General features: G+C 37.8%; 1 protein-coding gene across 1 annotated transcript in view; it reads right to left on the bottom strand.

Moving 5' to 3' along the window:
- ADGRA3 (adhesion G protein-coupled receptor A3) overlaps positions 1-18,452 on the bottom strand; it is a 197,882-nt gene that overhangs the window by 49,272 nt on the left and 130,158 nt on the right. The window contains exons 8-12 of the mRNA XM_053704094.1: positions 9,689-9,853; positions 5,794-5,995; positions 5,470-5,619; positions 4,248-4,409; positions 3,680-3,883 (exon numbers count right to left, since the gene is read on the bottom strand). Coding sequence (XP_053560069.1) covers positions 3,680-3,883; positions 4,248-4,409; positions 5,470-5,619; positions 5,794-5,995; positions 9,689-9,853 — 883 coding nt within the window. The remainder of the gene's footprint in view (positions 1-3,679; positions 3,884-4,247; positions 4,410-5,469; positions 5,620-5,793; positions 5,996-9,688; positions 9,854-18,452) is intronic.

Raw genomic sequence — 18,452 nt, 5'->3', positions numbered from 1 at the left:
ACTATCTGAACATGCATAACGGCAGACTCTCAGATGGAATCGAGCAAGGGATGATGTCCAATGAATCAACAATCAGACCAATTAACTCCATACATCGATCTACTGAAGGGCCAAACAGTAGAGTGCCCAAAGAGGCAAGAGGAAGAATCCTCTATTTTCTGACCCCTGACAAAAATATTTTCAGAGATAAGAAAACTAATATGGTCCCTAAGAAACTACCCCTGTAGCTGGAACAAGGGCACTCATTTGCAGATTCACTTCCATCCGAGGGAATGAAGAAAGATAACAAGATCTCTGAAAGAGAGTTTGCTTGTCGAAAATATGGCTCAATATAGCCCCATCTGAGAGCCATGGCAAGGCCAAAGGGAAGAGCCACAAACTGAAAGAGTTTGACAGAGAGACAAAACTCAGGAACTTGAAAATACACGTCCCCGAGGTCTAAGGTCACCATGAACTGACCCTCCTAGACCAAAGGAAGAATGGAACCACTGGTTTCCATTTGAAGAACGGTACCCTGAGACAACTTGTTGAGAAACTTTAGGTCTACTATAAGACAAAAAAATACCTCTTTTCGGGAACAACAAACAGAACTGAATAAAATTCAGGCCCTGTTCCCTTACAGGAACTGAAACTATTCACAGGGAAGAGAAGTCCCAAACGCACTACAAAAATGCCTCATAGTTATCTGACCTGCAGATAAAAATGAGAGGTAAAACCTGCCTCAGGGAAGGAATGGCTACTATGTAGTAACCCTGAGGTACTATGTCCGCAGCCTATCTGGGATATCTCGTATCCATGTTTGAAGACAAACAGAGATTGAAACCCCCACTTGGACCAAACCCAGATTGGGGACAAACTCCTTTAGGTCTATGCCTCTTGTCCTGTGGTAGAAAAAAACATTTTCCACCGATATATCAGAACTACTCCTGTCAGATCAGGACCAAACAAGGTCTTACCCTTGTACGGAAGCACCAGAACGTGGACTCAGAAGGAAAATCCACTGTCAACAACGCACCGTGGGCTAACACAGCGAAGCCAGATATCCTAGCTCCCGGCTGAAAAACTTGCATGGTAGCATCAGAAATAAAGAATTGGCTAGCTTAAGAGCCTTAATTCTGAACTGGATCTCCTCCAAAGAAGTCTCTACCAAATTGGAAACAGACAAGGCATCGCACCAATAAGATGCCGCACTTGAAACAGTGGCAATACAAACTCCCATGTAAGCCACCAGCTTAGTCCATTAATCCTGAAAAGAACGGCTATCCTCTCTAGGAATCTTAGTTCTTTTAGCCAGAGTAGAAATGTCCTACTACTTTAGGCACCATGTGCTCTGATATTTAATGGAGACAGCGACAGGCAACGTCTCTTTAAAGATAGGGGACGGGAAAAAAAAAGGAAATTTATGCTTACCTGCTAAATTTATTTATTATACGATATGACGAGTCCACGGATTTCATCCTTACTTATGGGATTACGCCTCCTCTTTAGCAGGAAGTGGCAAAGAGCACCACAGCATAGCTGTATATATATAGCTCCTCCCTTCCCTCCCCCTCCAGTCATTCGACCGAAGTTAGGAAGAGAAAGGAAAAGCCAAAAGGTGCAGAGGTGACTGAAGTTTAACAAAAATAAATACCTGTCTTAGAAATGACAGGGTGGGCCGTGGACTCGTCATATCGTAAAAGAAATAAATTTATCAGGTAAGCATAAATTTCCTTTTCTTTTACAAGATATGACGACGAGTCCATGGATTTCATCCTTACTTATGGGATACAATACCAAAGCTATAGGAGACGGATGAAAGGGAGGGACAAGACAGGAACCTAAACGGAAGGCACCACTGCTTGAAGAACCTTTCTCCCAAAACCAGCCTCAGTACAATACATATATTTAGAACTTTATATTAATACATAAAGTGCCAGACCATAGCTGATAGTGTCTTAAATAATGAAAAACATACTTACCGAAAGACACCCATCCACATATAGCAAATAGCCAATCCAGTACTGAAACAGTTATCAGTAAAGGTAATGGAATATGAGAGTATATCGTCGATCTGAAAAGGGAGGTAGGAGATGAATCTCTACGACCGATAACAGAGAACCTATGAAATAGATCCCAGTTAGGATGACCATTGCATTCAATAGGTAATACTCCCTTCACATCCCTCTGTCATTCACTGAACTCTGAGAGGAACCGGTCTTCAGCATGCTGAGAAGCGCATATCAACGTAGAAATCTAGCACAAACTTACTTCACCACCTATATAGGAGGCAAAGTTTGTAAAAACTGAATTGCGGGTGTGGTGAGGGGTGTATTTATAGGCATTTTGAGGTTTGGGAAACTTTGCCCCTGCTGGTAGGATTGTATATCCCATAAGTCACTAGCTCATGGACTCTTGCCAATTACATGAAAGAAATTTAAAATGCTCTTATTTCTCTGAGATTTTACTTTATCAGTGATGCCCTTGACTAAAGTCATGTTTAGGAGCCACAACATCTTGTACCACCTGAGAAGAACTCTAGGACACAGCTTTCAGTTTGCTCAATTGTTTTATGACGGAAAAATTCCGTCATATGTCCTTAAGAGGTTAAATTAGAAGTCTCGCATTCAACTATAGAAATTCAGTAGAGACTAAAGAAAAATATTCTATAGCTAACTTACATGTAAAAGGTAGCAAATGGCGCATATCCAAAAAAACAGAGCAGAGTTCACATAAGCAAATCAGTAATCCAGTCACAAGATCGCAAAAAATATAAAGCGATCACACATATGCATATTAACAATTATAGCCCCATGTAACTGTTAATCCCTTTCACTACTAAAGGGGAAACAGTTACTCTTCTATCTCACAATAAGTGCCTGCACACTGCTATCAATAATATCCTAGCTAGGATATACTGTGTCCCAAGAAAATCTGCAGGGGTCCTAAAAGTGCACAACCTCCCATACTTAGAAGACAAAAATGCACTTACCTGTATCTAGCCATCCGGCAGGAGGACAGCCTACCCGGTATGAGATGAAGCCACTCCTCACAGAGACCTGTAGAGAAAAGAAAGATCAGAGCAAACCTACTCTGGGGCTTTCTATATCATTGGCAGCAAATGTGTTAGGAAAACGCAGCAAGGTCCATCTTACAAGTCCCTAATTACTTTAAAGCCACCACTGCCCTGCTGAAGAGACTAACATGGAGTACGGCTAGACCCAAATTTGAAAGGAAAGATTAAGAGTAAAAGTACTCTGGCTTTCAAAATAATAAAATCTTGATTGAAGTGATAAATCCAATCTTCTTCAGACACCAAAACTTCACCTACTCATTGCACTGAAGGCAAAGAGAATGACTGGGGGTTATGGGAAGGGAAGTGATACTTAACAGTTTGGCTGTGGTGCTCTTTGCCTTCTCCTGCTGGCCAGGAGTGATATTCCCAACAGTAATTGATGAAGCCGTGGACTGTATCTTAGGAAAGAAAAAACAAAACAAAGAACTGCTACCTTGTAATAACTTTTCTTGAGCACTTTGGCAAATGTTTGGTGAGTTGTACACAAACAAAAAAGGCTACACAAAGTCTTTAATAATTTAGCAAATAAACATTTTTGCAAACTCGTACACATTGCAAAATGCTTCTAATTGATGCAGTTTTAAATAAGATGAGAAGTTCAGTAATATGAAAAAAAAGAATTACCTTTAACGCCAAGCTGTTGAAGGTGCTTGAAACATTGCATTTAAAGCTTAATTGCTTATCCATGTTTCCTTCAGGATCTTTTCTGCCAAAATCAGCAAATACAGTACGATCTGCTGCAGCCACTTTTTGGAAAACAGTGCAGGTCATTCCAGTAAAGAGAGCAGACTTTATTACATATGCTTCTAATGCAATGTTTGGGGAATACTAAAAAGATTTAAAAAAAAAAAGAAAAGAAAAAATTATGTAAATCTCATTCACAAAGAAAATTATCATGAAAAAAGTATGAGTTTATATCGGCAAAAAAGTGCTTTATATAAAAAATAATGTACAAATAAATAAACAAGCAATACATAAAATCTAAAGACGCATGTGGTAAACAGTTTCTAAATAAGATTGATTCAGCTCAAGTCTTTAATGCAGCTTTAGCAAATGAATAATTAGCTCAATAACTTTTTGAAAGAAACAGGAAGTATAGTTCTACTGCATATCCCATATAACTAACGGTGATGCCATTCAGTGCGTCACTAGTAAATAAAGCTGAAATAAGATTTGACTACATTTTACTTACTGTGGAGTACACTTGTGCCCCATTGGCAAGCCGGTAAGTCGCAATACGTTGTAGGCACTGCACAATACGACTGCAGGCTTTACCATCTTTTTGCGCCATCAACAAAACACGCTCGTCAGTCAGCATAATATTGCTTGCTATATCCACAATTACATCACCCAGCTGGATAATAAAGAATGGTTAAAGCATTTTTATATGCAAAAGCCAAAACATGAACACTATAGGGGAAACTAACTGAAGGTATAAAATATTTACAATTACAAATAATAGCTATCCCTTTCTCTTCTTTCAGCAATAACATTTAATCCATTCATATTCTTAAAGGGAAGATGTACACAGGTAAGCAGCTAATAAGAGTTAATTGCCTTTAAAGAGGTTGCAGAAACACCACTTCAAATAGGATGGGCTTTCTCGCTCTCCTAGCCCCCATGGGTGGTTGAATTCTGCCTCCTGTTTACATAGCTTTTTTTTTTTAACAGTCAATACTGGAGTAATGATATTGTTGTGTGTGTGGTGGTTTCAACAAGCAAAAGCAGCTTTTTAAAATAAACTGAAAGTTAAGGAGTGGTATGTATTAATTTAATAAACTCTACCAGGTAAAATGTATGATTGGGAACATATTTGGCAGCAAATTTTACAGCACAAAATCCATTTAAAGGGACAGTCTACTTCCAAATGATTTTTCTTTAAGACAGACAATCCCTTTATTACCCATTCCATAATTTTGCATAACCAAAACAGTTATATTATTCTTTTTACCTCTATGATTACCTGTATCTATGGCACTGCAGACTGCCTTCTTATGTCAGGGCTTTTTTACAAACTTGCATTTCAGCCAATTAGTGCTGCCTCATGCATAACTCCACGGGAGTGAGCACACTTATCTATATGAGAAACATGAACTAGCACTGTCTAGCTGTTAAAAGCTAATAAAATGCCCTAAGATAAGAGGCAGCCTGCTGGGGCTTAGAAACAGGCAGAGAGGTTTAGAAGTGATAAAGTACATTAATATAACAATGTTGATTGTGCAAAACTGGGGAATGGGTTATAAAGGGATTATCGTTCTTTTTAAACAATAAAAGTTTTCAAGAAGACTGTCCCTTTAAGTATACAATTTACTTAGAACAGGAATTATTTTAGCATCTTTTGTTTCAAATATTTATTGGGAAATTCAAAATAAACACACACAAACAACTGTTCATTTATTATGACCACATTTTACCTCTTTGTATTTTTCAGCAAATCTCCCAAATTTTTCAATCATTTCAGCTACAAAGATAACATCCATCTTATCCGAGAAGTTGGCAGCTTCCACCGTATAAGCCAACAATTGCCTTGCAGTTGTTACTGCATTTGTCAAATTGAGTGACATCTACCAAATAAAACAGAATTACATAAAAAAAAGGAACACGATTTATGCCAGAAATACTGTTTGCGTAGAATAAGTATTTCCTTGACAACTTTATGGAATAGCAAGTAACTAAACCGATTATGAATATTGTGCACCAAAAAAGATCACACAGCTGTCAAGCATTTAGTAAATTACCTGATTGAACATAAACAGGACTCGAGTGACATCATTTGCATACTGACATCTAGAGTAGTCGTCTTCTGCCCAAAAGCCACCCCTGTCGCACCTGCGCCATGCTCTTATGTCATCTTGCTGAAGGCCAGGATATATACCGCTGCCAGCAGAATAGCGTGTGCAGTGTAGGTATGCAGTTATGCCTGCCAGCGTCCTCGGCCATCTAGACGGTTACATAATCACAGATTAAATAGAAGAAGTCAGTGCAAAAGGACTTCAAAAAATGCAAATATAATGCATTCAAATACACTGTTTTATTTTAAGGTTTATTTAACACCACACAAGAAACATTGTGTATGTGTGTAATATATATATATATATATATATATATATAAAACATAATTTAGTCTAATGATTTACAGTAGTCTGTACTGTTAGGTAGAAAGCTTTGAGCTGCTAGGAAAGCAGAACATTCTATAAGTGCGGGTTTTCCTCATTTTTCTGTAATTTATGATTAACATATAGTCATGTAAGTTCTAGTGTTAAAGGGACGCTCAAGTCAAAATTAAACTTTCATTATTCAGATAGAGCATGCAATTTTAACCCTTTAATGACCACAGCACTTTTCCATTTTCTGTCCGTTTGGGACCAAGGCTATTTTTACATTTTTGCAGTGTTTGTGTTTAGCTGTAATTTTCCTCTTACTCATTTACTGTACCCACACATATTATATATTGTTTTTCTCGCCATTAAATGGACTTTCAAAAGATACCATTATTTTCATCATATCTTATAATTTACTATAAAAATTTTTATAAAATATGAGGAAAAAAATGGAAAAATACACTTTGACCCCCAAAATCTGTTACACATCTACAACCACCAAAACACAGATGATAAATAGTTTCTAAATTTTGTCCTGAGTTTAGAAACACCCAATGTTTACATGTTCTTTGCTTTTTTATTATAGAGCAATAAGTACAAGTAGCACTTTGCTATTTCCAAACCACTTTTTTCCAAAATTAGCGCTAGTTATATTGGAACACTGATATCTTTCAGGAATCCCTGAATATCCCTTTGACATGTAAATATTTGTTTTTAGAAGACAACCCAAAGTATTGATCTAGGCCCATTTTGGTATATTTCATGCCACCATTTCACCGCCAAATGCGATCAAATACAAAAAATCGTTCACTTTTCCACAAACTTTCGGTTTCTCACTGAAATTATTTACAAACTGCTTGTGCAATTATGGCATCAATGGTTGTAAATTCTTCTCTGGGATCCCCTTTGTTCAGAAATATCAGACATATATGGCTTTGGCGTTGCTTTTTGGTAATTAGAAGGCCGCTAAATGCCACTGTGCACCACATGTGTATTATGCCCAGCAGTGAAGGGGTTAATTAGGGAGCATGTAGGGAGCTTTTTGGGGTAATTTTAGCTTTAGTGTAGGGTAGTAGACAACCCCAAGTATTGATCTAGGCCTATTTTGGTATATTTCATGCCACCATTTCACCGCCAAATGCGATCAAATTAAAAAAAAAACGTTACATTTTTCACAATTTTAGGTTTCTCACTGAAATCATTTACAAACAGCTTGTGCAATTATGGCACAAATGGTTGTAAATGCTTCTCTGGGATCCCCTTTGTTCAGAAATAGCAGACATATATGGCTTTGGCATTGCCTTTTGGTACTTAGAAGGCCGCTAAATGCCGCTGCGCACCACATGTGTATTATGCCCAGCAGTGCAGGGGTTAATTAGGGAGCTTGTATGGTTAATTTTAGCTTTAGTGTAGTGTAGTAGACAACCCAAAGTATTGATCTAGGCCCATTTTGGTATATTTCATGCCACCATGTCACTGCCAAATGCGATCAAATAATAAAAAAAAAAGTTAAATTTTTCACAATTTTAGGTTTCTCACTGAAATTATTTACAAACAGCTTGTGCAATTATGGCACAAATGGTTGTAAATGCTTCTCTGGGATCCCCTTTGTTCAGAAATAGCAGACATATATGACTTTGGCGTTGCTTTCTGGTAATTAGAAGGCAGCTAAATGCTGCTGCGCATCACACGTGTATTATGGCTAGCAGTGAAGGGGTTAATTAGATAGTTTGAAGGGAGCTTGCAGGGTTAATTTTAGCTTTAGTGTTGAGATCAGCCTCCCACCTGACACATCAGACCCCCTGATCCCTCCCAAACAGCTCCCTTCCCTCCCCCACCCCCACAATTGTCCCCGCCATCTTAAGTACTGGCAGAAAGTCTGCCAGTACTAAAATAAAAGTTTTTTTAAATGTTTTTTTTTTCCATTTTTTTAGCATATTTACATATGCTGCAGTGTGGCATCCCCTCTTAGCCCCCAACCTCCCTGATCCCCCCAAGCTTTTTCTGTAGTGTAGCGGTTCCCACCCGCTCCCTCCCCGTGCACGCGCCTGCCCCGCTCCCTCCCCGTGCACACACCCCGGACATCCCCGCCCACGACCCCTCCCCCTTCCACATGACCAGGGCCATCGATGGCCGCCACCCGCCTCCCAAGTCTGCTCCCACCCACCAACGAGGAAAGCCACCGATCTCCGGTGCAGAGGGGGCCACAGAGTGGCTCTCTCTGTAACGGATGGCTACCAAAGGTTATTGCAGGATGCCTCCATATCGAGGCATCACTGCAATAACCGGAAAGCAGCTGGAAGAGAGCAGGATCGCTTCCAGCTGCTTTCCACACCGAGGACGTGCAGGGTACGTCCTCAGGCGTTAACTGCCTTTTTTTTTTTTTTTGAGGACGTACCCTCCACGTCCTTGGTCGTTAAGGGGTTAAACAACATTCCAATTTACTTCAATTAACAAAATGTTCACATTCTTTTTATATTTAAACTTTTTGTTGACTGGTCCTTTAAACTCCAAAAAGTTTAAATATAAAAAGACAGTGCACATTTAGTTAAAGGGACAGTCTAACATAGAAATGTTATTGTTTTAAAAGATACATAATCCCTTAATTACCCATTCCCCAGTTTTTCATAACCAGCACAGTTATATTAATATACTTTTTACCTCTGTGATTACCTTGTATCTAGGAACCTTCTTCCAGCCCCCTGATCACATGACTGTGACTGTTTATTATCTATTGTCTTAAATTTAGCATTGTTTTGTGCTAAATCTTAAATAACCCCCTGTGCCTGAACACAGTGTTATCTATATGGCCCACGTGTACTTTTTGTCTCTCTGTGTTGAAAAGAGATTTAAAAAGCATGTGATAAGAGGCAGCCCTCAAAGGCTTAGAAATTAGCATATGAGCCTACCTATGTTTAGTTTAAACTAAGAACACCAAGAGAAAAAAGCAAATTTGATGATAAAAGTAAATTGGAAAGTTGATTAAAATTAAAAGTCCTATCTGAATAATGAAAGTTTAATTCATACTAGACTGTCCCTTTAATGGAAGTAAATTGGAAAGTTGTTTAAAATGGCATGCTCTATCTGAATAATGCAAGTTTAATTTTGATTGAGTGTCCCTTTAAGTGCCGAGTTGGCTGCAGGAAGCCCTGCAAAGTCTGGGGGTGGGCTAGACACTTGCAACACCAGGAAACCAGACCAGCAGGGGTCACAATTTTCTTTCATCATGTGAACAAAACAGAGCTGCAATCCACACTAACATATAGTTAGAAACAAAACCTAAACCAATGGGAAGATGTTAATCTATATAGAGAAAAGAAAGTAGTTTAATTGATTTCTACTTATGCCAAGTGACGAGTGTTATAAAACCCACGAGTCAAACTCATGTTATCACTAGAGTAAGACAGATAAGTTACTACAGATGCATATGTGGTATGCAAACCAGAGCCTTCATTTGTAACATTTTCTACCCGATTCACTTGCTTAAAAAAAGGAAGAAAGGCAGTACTGGCAATACAGAAAAGCTACAAACCTGAAATCTCCCTTATTGTTTAGAACCCTTTCCATAGGACAATACTGCGCTGAACTCTCCAACACAACAATATCGACAGTCCTTGAGTTATTACCGCGCCTGCTTTGAACTTGGCAGCCCCAGTTGCCGGTTGATGCAGCTTGAATATTAGAGATTGTAAGTGCACTGTGGGAAAAAAAGAACAATTCAAATAAAATGGATAGATAAGAAATAGTGAACAATCAATTTCTGAAGTTCAAGTGCAGCAAAATCCTTGGTGCTAAAAAAATATATAGTTTTCCTAAGTAAATGATAAAATTAATTATCAAACGGATACACCGCAGCAATAAAATCTGTAAAGATCCAACAGAAGCAAAATGGTACTTAAAGGGATAGTGAACTGTAAAAATTGCTTTCCACTTAATATATTTCAATTGACTTGTTATATAATGTTTCCTTATTTTGCCTGTCTGTATATCAAAGCCCTTTATTTATGGAAAACAATTGAAAATTAAAATTTTAGTATGCATCACTTCCATCCCCCCTGGGAGTGTCATTTCTTCTGCTGGATCTTGTTTACATAGCTTTTCTAGTCAATACATACGTATTTAAATTTTAAGAGTAAATAAAATTAGCTTTATTTTTATTTACAAAATAAAGGAACCATTTGTAAACAAATTAAATACACTCTGTCAGGTATAATGGATCATTGGGAACATATTAAAAGGAGAACATTTTACAGTGCACTGCCCCTTTAAGACATTAAAAGGCAAAGAATAAGTTACAATATAAAAACAAAGTTTGTTATTTTTGTTTAAATAAATGTTTTCCTTTTTTTTAAAATTAGCTATTACAACACATTATATATTTCCAAAATATCATTAATAATTATGACGAAAATCATTTTATGCATTTTTCTTTTCTTTTCATAATTGAGATAGAAATACATTGGGGATTTTCTTTTAGATGCCATTATTAAATTTACTTCTTTCTCCCAGCATCTTTTGTTAAAAATTAGGTCGGTAGGCTCAGGAGTGTGCACATGTCTAGGGTGAAACATGTCAGTAGTTTTTCAATGCCTTTAACATTATTATACATTTACAAGGACACTAGATGGCAGCAGTGTGGAGCCAGACAATTGCACAGTACATAACTAGGTATGCTCTTCAAAAACACCATGAAAACAAAGCACATTTTTTAAATACAATTGGAAACTTTTTTTTTTTTTTTAAATAAAAGGGACACTGAACCCAATTTTTTTCTATTGTGATTCAGATAGAGCATGCAATTTTAAGCAACGTTCTAATTTACTCCTATTATCAAATTCTTTTCATTCTCTTGGTATCCTTATTTGAAATGCAAGAATGTAAGTTTTGATGCTGGCCCATTTTTGGTGAACACACCGTGTTGTTCTTGCTGATTGGTGGGTAAATTCACCTACCAATAAACAAGTGCTTTCCATGGTACTGAACCAAAAAAATAGCTTAGATGCCTTCTTTTTCAAATAAAGAAAGCAAGAGAACCAAAAAAAAACCATAATTTATGTAAGAACTTACCTGATAAATTAATTTCTTTCATATTAGCAAGAGTCCATGAGCTAGTGACATATGGGATATACATTCCTACCAGGAGGGGCAAAGTTTCCCAAACCTCAAAATGCCTATAAATACACCCCTCACCACACCCACAATTCAGTTTAACGAATAGCCAAGAAGTGGGGTGATAAAAAAGTGCGAAAGCATATAAAATAAGGAATTGGAATAATTGTGCTTTATACAAAATCATAACCACCACAAAAAAGGGCGGGCCTCATGGACTCTTGCTAATATGAAAGAAATGAATTTATCAGGTAAGTTCTTACATAAATTATGTTTTCTTTCATGTAATTAGCAAGAGTCCATGAGCTAGTGACGTATGGGATAATGATTACCCAAGATGTGGATCTTTCCACACAAGAGTCACTAGAGAGGGAGGGATAAAATAAAGACAGCCAATTCCTGCTGAAAATAATCCACACCCAAAATAAAGTTTAACGAAAAACATAAGCAGAAGATTCAAACTGAAACCGCTGCCTGAAGTACTTTTCTACCAAAAACTGCTTCAGAAGAAGAAAATACATCAAAATGGTAGAATTTAGTAAAAGTATGCAAAGAGGACCAAGTTGCTGCTTTGCAAATCTGATCAACCGAAGCTTCATTCCTAAACGCCCAGGAAGTAGAAACTGACCTAGTAGAATGAGCTGTAATTCTCTGAGGCGGAGTTTTACCCGACTCAACATAGGCAAGATGAATTAAAGATTTCAACCAAGATGCCAAAGAAATAGCAGAAGCTTTCTGGCCTTTTCTAGAACCGGAAAAGATAACAAATAGACTAGAAGTCTTTCAGAAAGATTTAGTAGCTTCAACATAATATTTCAAAGCTCTAACAACATCCAAAGAATGCAACGATTTCTCCTTAGAATTCTTAGGATTAGGACATAATGAAGGAACCACAATTTCTCTACTAATGTTGTTGGAATTCACAACTTTAGGTAAAAATTCAAAAGAAGTTCGCAACACCGCCTTATCCTGATGAAAAATCAGAAAAGGAGACTCACAAGAAAGAGCAGATAATTCAGAAACTCTTCTGGCAGAAGAGATGGCCAAAAGGAACAAAACTTTCCAAGAAAGTAATTTAATGTCCAATGAATGTATAGGTTCAAACAGAGGAGCTTGAAGAGCCCCCAGAACCAAATTCAAACTCCAAGGAGGAGAAATTGACTTAATGACAGGTTTTATACGAACCAAAGCTTGTACAAAACAATGAATATCAGGAAGAATAGCAATCTTTCTGTGAAAAAGAACAGAAAGAGCAGAGATTTGTCCTTTCAAGGAACTTGCAGACAAACCTTTATCTAAACCATCCTGAAGAAACTGTAAAATTCTCGGTAATCTAAAAGAATGCCAAGAAAAATGATGAGAAATACACCAAGAAATATGTCTTCCAGACTCTATAATATATCTCTCTAGATACAGATTTACGAGCCTGTAACATAGTATTAATCACAGAGTCAGAGAAACCTCTTTGACGAAGAATCAAGCGTTCAATCTCCATACCTTTAAATTTAAGGATTTCAGATCCTGATGGAAAAAAGGACCTTGTGACAGAAGGTCTGGTCTTAACGGAAGAGTCCACGGTTGGCAAGAGGCCATCCGGACAAGATCCGCATACCAAAACCTGTGAGGCCATGCCGGAGCTACCAGCAGAACAAACGAGCATTCCTTCAGAATCTTGGAGATTACTCTTGGAAGAAGAACTAGAGGCGGAAAGATATAGGCAGGATGATACTTCCAAGGAAGTGATAATGCATCCACTGCTTCCGCCTGAGGATCCCGGGATCTGGACAGATACCTGGGAAGTTTCTTGTTTAGATGGGACGCCATCAAATCTATTTCTGGAAGTTCCCACATTTGAACAATCTGAAGAAATACCTCTGGGTGAAGAGACCATTCGCCCGGATGCAACGTTTGGCGACTGAGATAATCCGCTTCCCAATTGTCTACACCTGGGATATGAACCGCAGAGATTAGACAGGAGCTGGATTCCGCCCAAACCAAAATTCGAGATACTTCTTTCATAGCCAGAGGACTGTGAGTTCCTCCTTGATGATTGATGTATGCCACAGTTGTGACATTGTCTGTCTGAAAACAAATGAACGATTCTCTCTTCAGAAGAGGCCAAAACTGAAGAGCTCTGAAAATTGCACGGAGTTCCAAAATATTGATCGGTAATCTCACCTCCTGAGATTCCCAAACTCCTTGTGCCGTCAGAGATCCCCACACAGCTCCCCAACCTGTGAGACTTGCATCTGTTGAAATTACAGTCCAGGTCGGAAGCACAAAAGAAGCCCCCTGAATTAAACGATGGTGATCTGTCCACCACGTTAGAGAGTGTCGAACAATCGGTTTTAAAGATATTAATTGAGATATCTTTGTGTAATCCTTGCACCATTGATTCAGCATACAAAGCTGAAGAGGTCGCATGTGAAAACGAGCAAAGGGGATCGCGTCCGATGCAGCAGTCATAAGACCTAGAATTTCCATGCATAAGGCTACCGAAGGGAATGATTGTGACTGAAGGTTTCGACAAGCTGCAATCAGTTTTAGACGTCTCTTGTCTGTTAAAGACAGAGTCATGGACACTGAATCTATCTGGAAACCCAGAAAGGTTACCCTTGTCTGAAGAATCAATGAACTTTTTGGTAAATTGATCCTCCAACCATGATCTTGAAGAAACAACACAAGTCGATTTGTATGAAATTCTGCTAAATGTAAAGACTGAGCAAGTACCAAGATATCGTCCAAATAAGGAAATACCACAATACCCTGTTCTCTGATTACAGATAGAAGGGCACCGAGAACCTTTGTAAAAATTCTTGGAGCTGTAGCTAGGCCAAACGGCAGAGCCACAAACTGGTAATGCTTGTCCAGAAAAGAGAATCTCAGGAACTGATAATGATCTGGATGAATCGGAATATGCAGATATGCATCCTGTAAATCTATTGTGGACATATAATTCCCTTGCTGAACAAAAGGCAAGATAGTCCTTACAGTTACCATCTTGAACGTTGGTATCCTTACATAACGATTCAATATTTTTAGATCCAGAACTGGTCTGAAGGAATTCTCCTTCTTTGGTACAATGAAGAGATTTGAATAAAACCCCATCCCCTGTTCCTGAACTGGCATAATTACTCCAGTCAACTCTAGATCTGAAACACAATTCAGAAATGCTTGAGCTTTTACTGGATTTACTGGGACACGGGAAAGAAAAAATCTCTTTGCAGGAGGTCTCATCTTGAAACCAATTCTGTACCCTTCTGAAACAATGTTCTGAATCCAAAGATTGTGAACAGAATTGATCCAAATTTCTTTGAAAAAACGTAACCTGCCCCCTACCAGCTGAGCTGGAATGAGGGCCGCACCTTCATGTGGACTTAGAAGCAGGCTTTGCCTTTCTGGCTGGCTTGGATTTATTCCAGATTGGAGATGGTTTCCAAACTGATACTGCTCCTGAGGATGAAGGATCAGACTTTTGTTCTTTGTTGAAACGAAAGGAACGAAAACGATTATTAGCCCTGTTTTTACCTTTAGATTTTTTTATCCTGTGGTAAAAAAGTTCCTTTCCCACCAGTAACAGTTGAAATAATAGAATCCAACTGAGAACCAAATAATTTGTTACCCTGGAAAGAAATGGAAAGTAGAGTTGATTTAGAAGCCATATAAGCATTCCAAGTCTTAAGCCATAAAGCTCTTCTAGCTAAAATAGCTAGAGACATAAACCTGACATCAACTCTGATAATATCAAAGATAGCATCACAGATAAAATTATTAGCATGCTGAAGAAGAATAATAATATCATGAGAATCATGATCTGTTACTTGTTGCGCTAAAGTTTCCAACCAAAAAGTTGAAGCTGCAGCAACATCAGCCAAAGATATAGCAGGTCTAAGAAGATTACCTGAACACAGATAAGCTTTTCTTAGAAAGGATTCAATTTTCCTATCTAAAGGATCCTTAAACGAAGTACCATCTGACGTAGGAATAGTAGTACGTTTAGCAAGGGTAGAAATAGCCCCATCAACTTTAGGGATTGTGTCCCAAAATTCTAATCTGTCAGACGGCACAGGATATAATTGCTTAAAACGTTTAGAAGGAGTAAATGAATTACCCAATTTATCCCATTCTTTGGAAATTACTGCAGAAATAGCATTAGGAACAGGAAAAACTTCTGGAATAACCACAGGAGATTTAAATACCTTATCCAAACGTTTAGAATTAGTATCAAGAGGACCAGAATCCTCTATTTCTAAAGCAATTAGTACTTCTTTAAGTAAAGAACAAATAAATTCCATTTTAAATAAATATGAAGATTTATCAGCATCAACCTCTGAGACAGAATCCTCTGAACCAGAAGAGTCATCAGAATCAGAATGATGATGTTCATTTAAAAATTCATCTGTAGGGAGAGAAGTTTTAAAAGATTTTTTACGTTTACTAGAAGGAGAAATAACAGACATAGCCTTCTTTATGGATTCAGAAACAAAATCTCTTATGTTATCAGGAACATTCTGCACCTTAGATGTTGAAGGAACTGCAACAGGCAATGGTACTTTACTAAAGGAAATATTATCTGCATTAACAAGTTTGTCATGACAATCAATACAAACAACAGCTGGAGGAATAGCTACCAAAAGTTTACAGCAGATACACTTAGCTTTGGTAGATCCAGCACTAGACAGCGATTTTCCTGTAGTATCTTCTGACTCAGATGCAACGTGAGACATCTTGCAATATGTAAGAGAAAAAACAACATATAAAGCAAAATTGATCAAATTCCTTAAATGACAGTTTCAGGAATGGGAAAAAATGCCAAAGAACAAGCTTCTAGCAACCAGAAGCAATGAAAAAATGAGACTTAAATAATGTGGAGACAAAAGCGACGCCCATATTTTTTAGCGCCAAATAAGACGCCCACATTATTTGGCGCCTAAATGCTTTTGGCGCCAAAAATGACGCCACATCCGGAACGCCGACATTTTTGGCGCAAAATAACGTCAAAAAATGACGCAACTTCCGGCGACACGTATGACGCCGGAAACGGAAAAGAATTTTTGCGCCAAAAAAGTCCGCGCCAAGAATGACGCAATAAAATGAAGCATTTTCAGCCCCCGCGAGCCTAACAGCCCACAGGGAAAAAGAGTCAAATTTTTGAAGGTAAGAAAAAAATGATTAAATCAAATGCATTATCCCAAATATGAAACTGACTGTCTGAAAAATAAGGAAAGTTGAACATTCTGAGTCAAGGCAAATAAATGTTTGAATACATATATTTAGAACTTTATAAACAAAGTGCCCAACCATAGCTTAGAGTGTCACAGAAAATAAGATTTACTTACCCCAGGACACTCATCTACATGTTTGTAGAAAGCCAAACCAGTACTGAAACGAGAATCAGCAGAGGTAATGGTATATATAAGAGTATATCGTCGATCTGAAAAGGGAGGTAAGAGATGAATCTCTACGACCGATAACAGAGAACCTATGAAATAGACCCCGTAGAAGGAGATCACTGCATTCAAATAGGCAATACTCTCCTCACATCCCTCTGACATTCACTGCACGCTGAGAGGAAAACCGGGCTCCAACTTGCTGCGGAGCGCATATCAACGTAGAATCTAGCACAAACTTACTTCACCACCTCCATCGGAGGCAAAGTTTGTAAAACTGAATTGTGGGTGTGGTGAGGGGTGTATTTATAGGCATTTTGAGGTTTGGGAAACTTTGCCCCTCCTGGTAGGAATGTATATCCCATACGTCACTAGCTCATGGACTCTTGCTAATTACATGAAAGACATTGATAATAGGAGTAAATTAGAAAGTTGTTTAAAATTGCATGCTCTATCTGAATCACAAAAGAAAAAAAATTAATGTTTTGTCTGAATCAAGACTGTTTTTGTGTTTCATTCCCCTTTGAATAACTGAATATTTAGATCAATCCAGTATTCTATTACTTATTTTGTAACTAATAACTAATCTAAAAGCAACAGGGGAAAGTTAAAGGGACACTGAACCCAATTTTTTTCTTTCATAATTCAGATAGAGCATTAAATTTTAAGCAACTTTCTAATTTACTCCTATTATCAAACTTTCTTTATTCTCTTGGTATCTTTACTTAAAATGCAAGAATATAAGTGTAGATGCCGGCCCATTTTTGGTGAACAACCTGGGTTGTCCTTGCTGATTGGTGGATAAATTCATCCACCAATTAAAAAGTGCTGTCCAGAGTACTAAACCAAAAAAAAAAAACTTAGATGTCTTCTTTTTCAAATAAAGATAGCAAGATTACCAAAATAAAATGATAATAGTAGTACATTAGAAAGTTGCTTAAAATTGCATGCTCTATCTGAATCGTGAAAGAAAAAAATTTGGGTTCAGTGTCCCTTTAAATGAGGAGGGAAAAATGGCAAATATTTAAAGGGACAGTCTAGGCCAAAATAAACTTTCATGATTCAGATAGAGCATGTAATTTTAAACAATTTTCCTATTTACTTTTATCACCAATTTTGCTTTGTTCTCTTGGTATTCTTAGTTGAAAGCTTAACCTAGGAGGTTCATATGCTAATTTCTTAGACCTTGAAGCCCACCTCTTTCAGATTGCATTTTAACAGTTTTTCACCACTAGAGGGTGTTAGTTCACATATTTCATATAGATAACACTGTGCTTGTGCACGAGAAGTTATCTGGGAGCAGGCACTGATTGGCTAGACTGCAAGTCTGTCAAAAGAACTGAAAAAAGGGGCAGTTTGCAGAGGCTTAGATACAAGATAATCACAGAGGTTAAAAGTATATTATTATAACTGTGTTGGTTATGCAAAACAGGGAAATGGGTAATAAAGGGATTACCTATCTTTTAAAACAATACAAATTCTGGTGTAGACTGTCCCTTTAAAAACTTAAAACTTTATTTTTTTTATAGTAGGGTATTTTTTTTTTTTTTAAACCATGGAGTGGATAGCTTAAAATACCAAAGACCTTCTCCATTTTAATTGCTGTACACTTCGGGCCCCATGTACTAACAGTCGTACAGACAAGGTTCTCAACTTGAGAACCTGATCGCACGGCTTTGCATCGAACGGGCACTCTTGAGTGTGTAAGGCCGCCCTCTTTTCTCACGCAAACAATTGCAAAAGAGAAAGGCCGATCAATCAACCTGAGCAAGCGTATTCGGGGTGATTTCAATCCGC

The sequence above is a fragment of the Bombina bombina genome, chromosome 2, assembly GCF_027579735.1.
Source record: "Bombina bombina isolate aBomBom1 chromosome 2, aBomBom1.pri, whole genome shotgun sequence".
NCBI classification, from domain to species: domain Eukaryota; kingdom Metazoa; phylum Chordata; class Amphibia; order Anura; family Bombinatoridae; genus Bombina; species Bombina bombina.
This window is presented reverse-complemented; position numbering and strand designations above follow the sequence as displayed.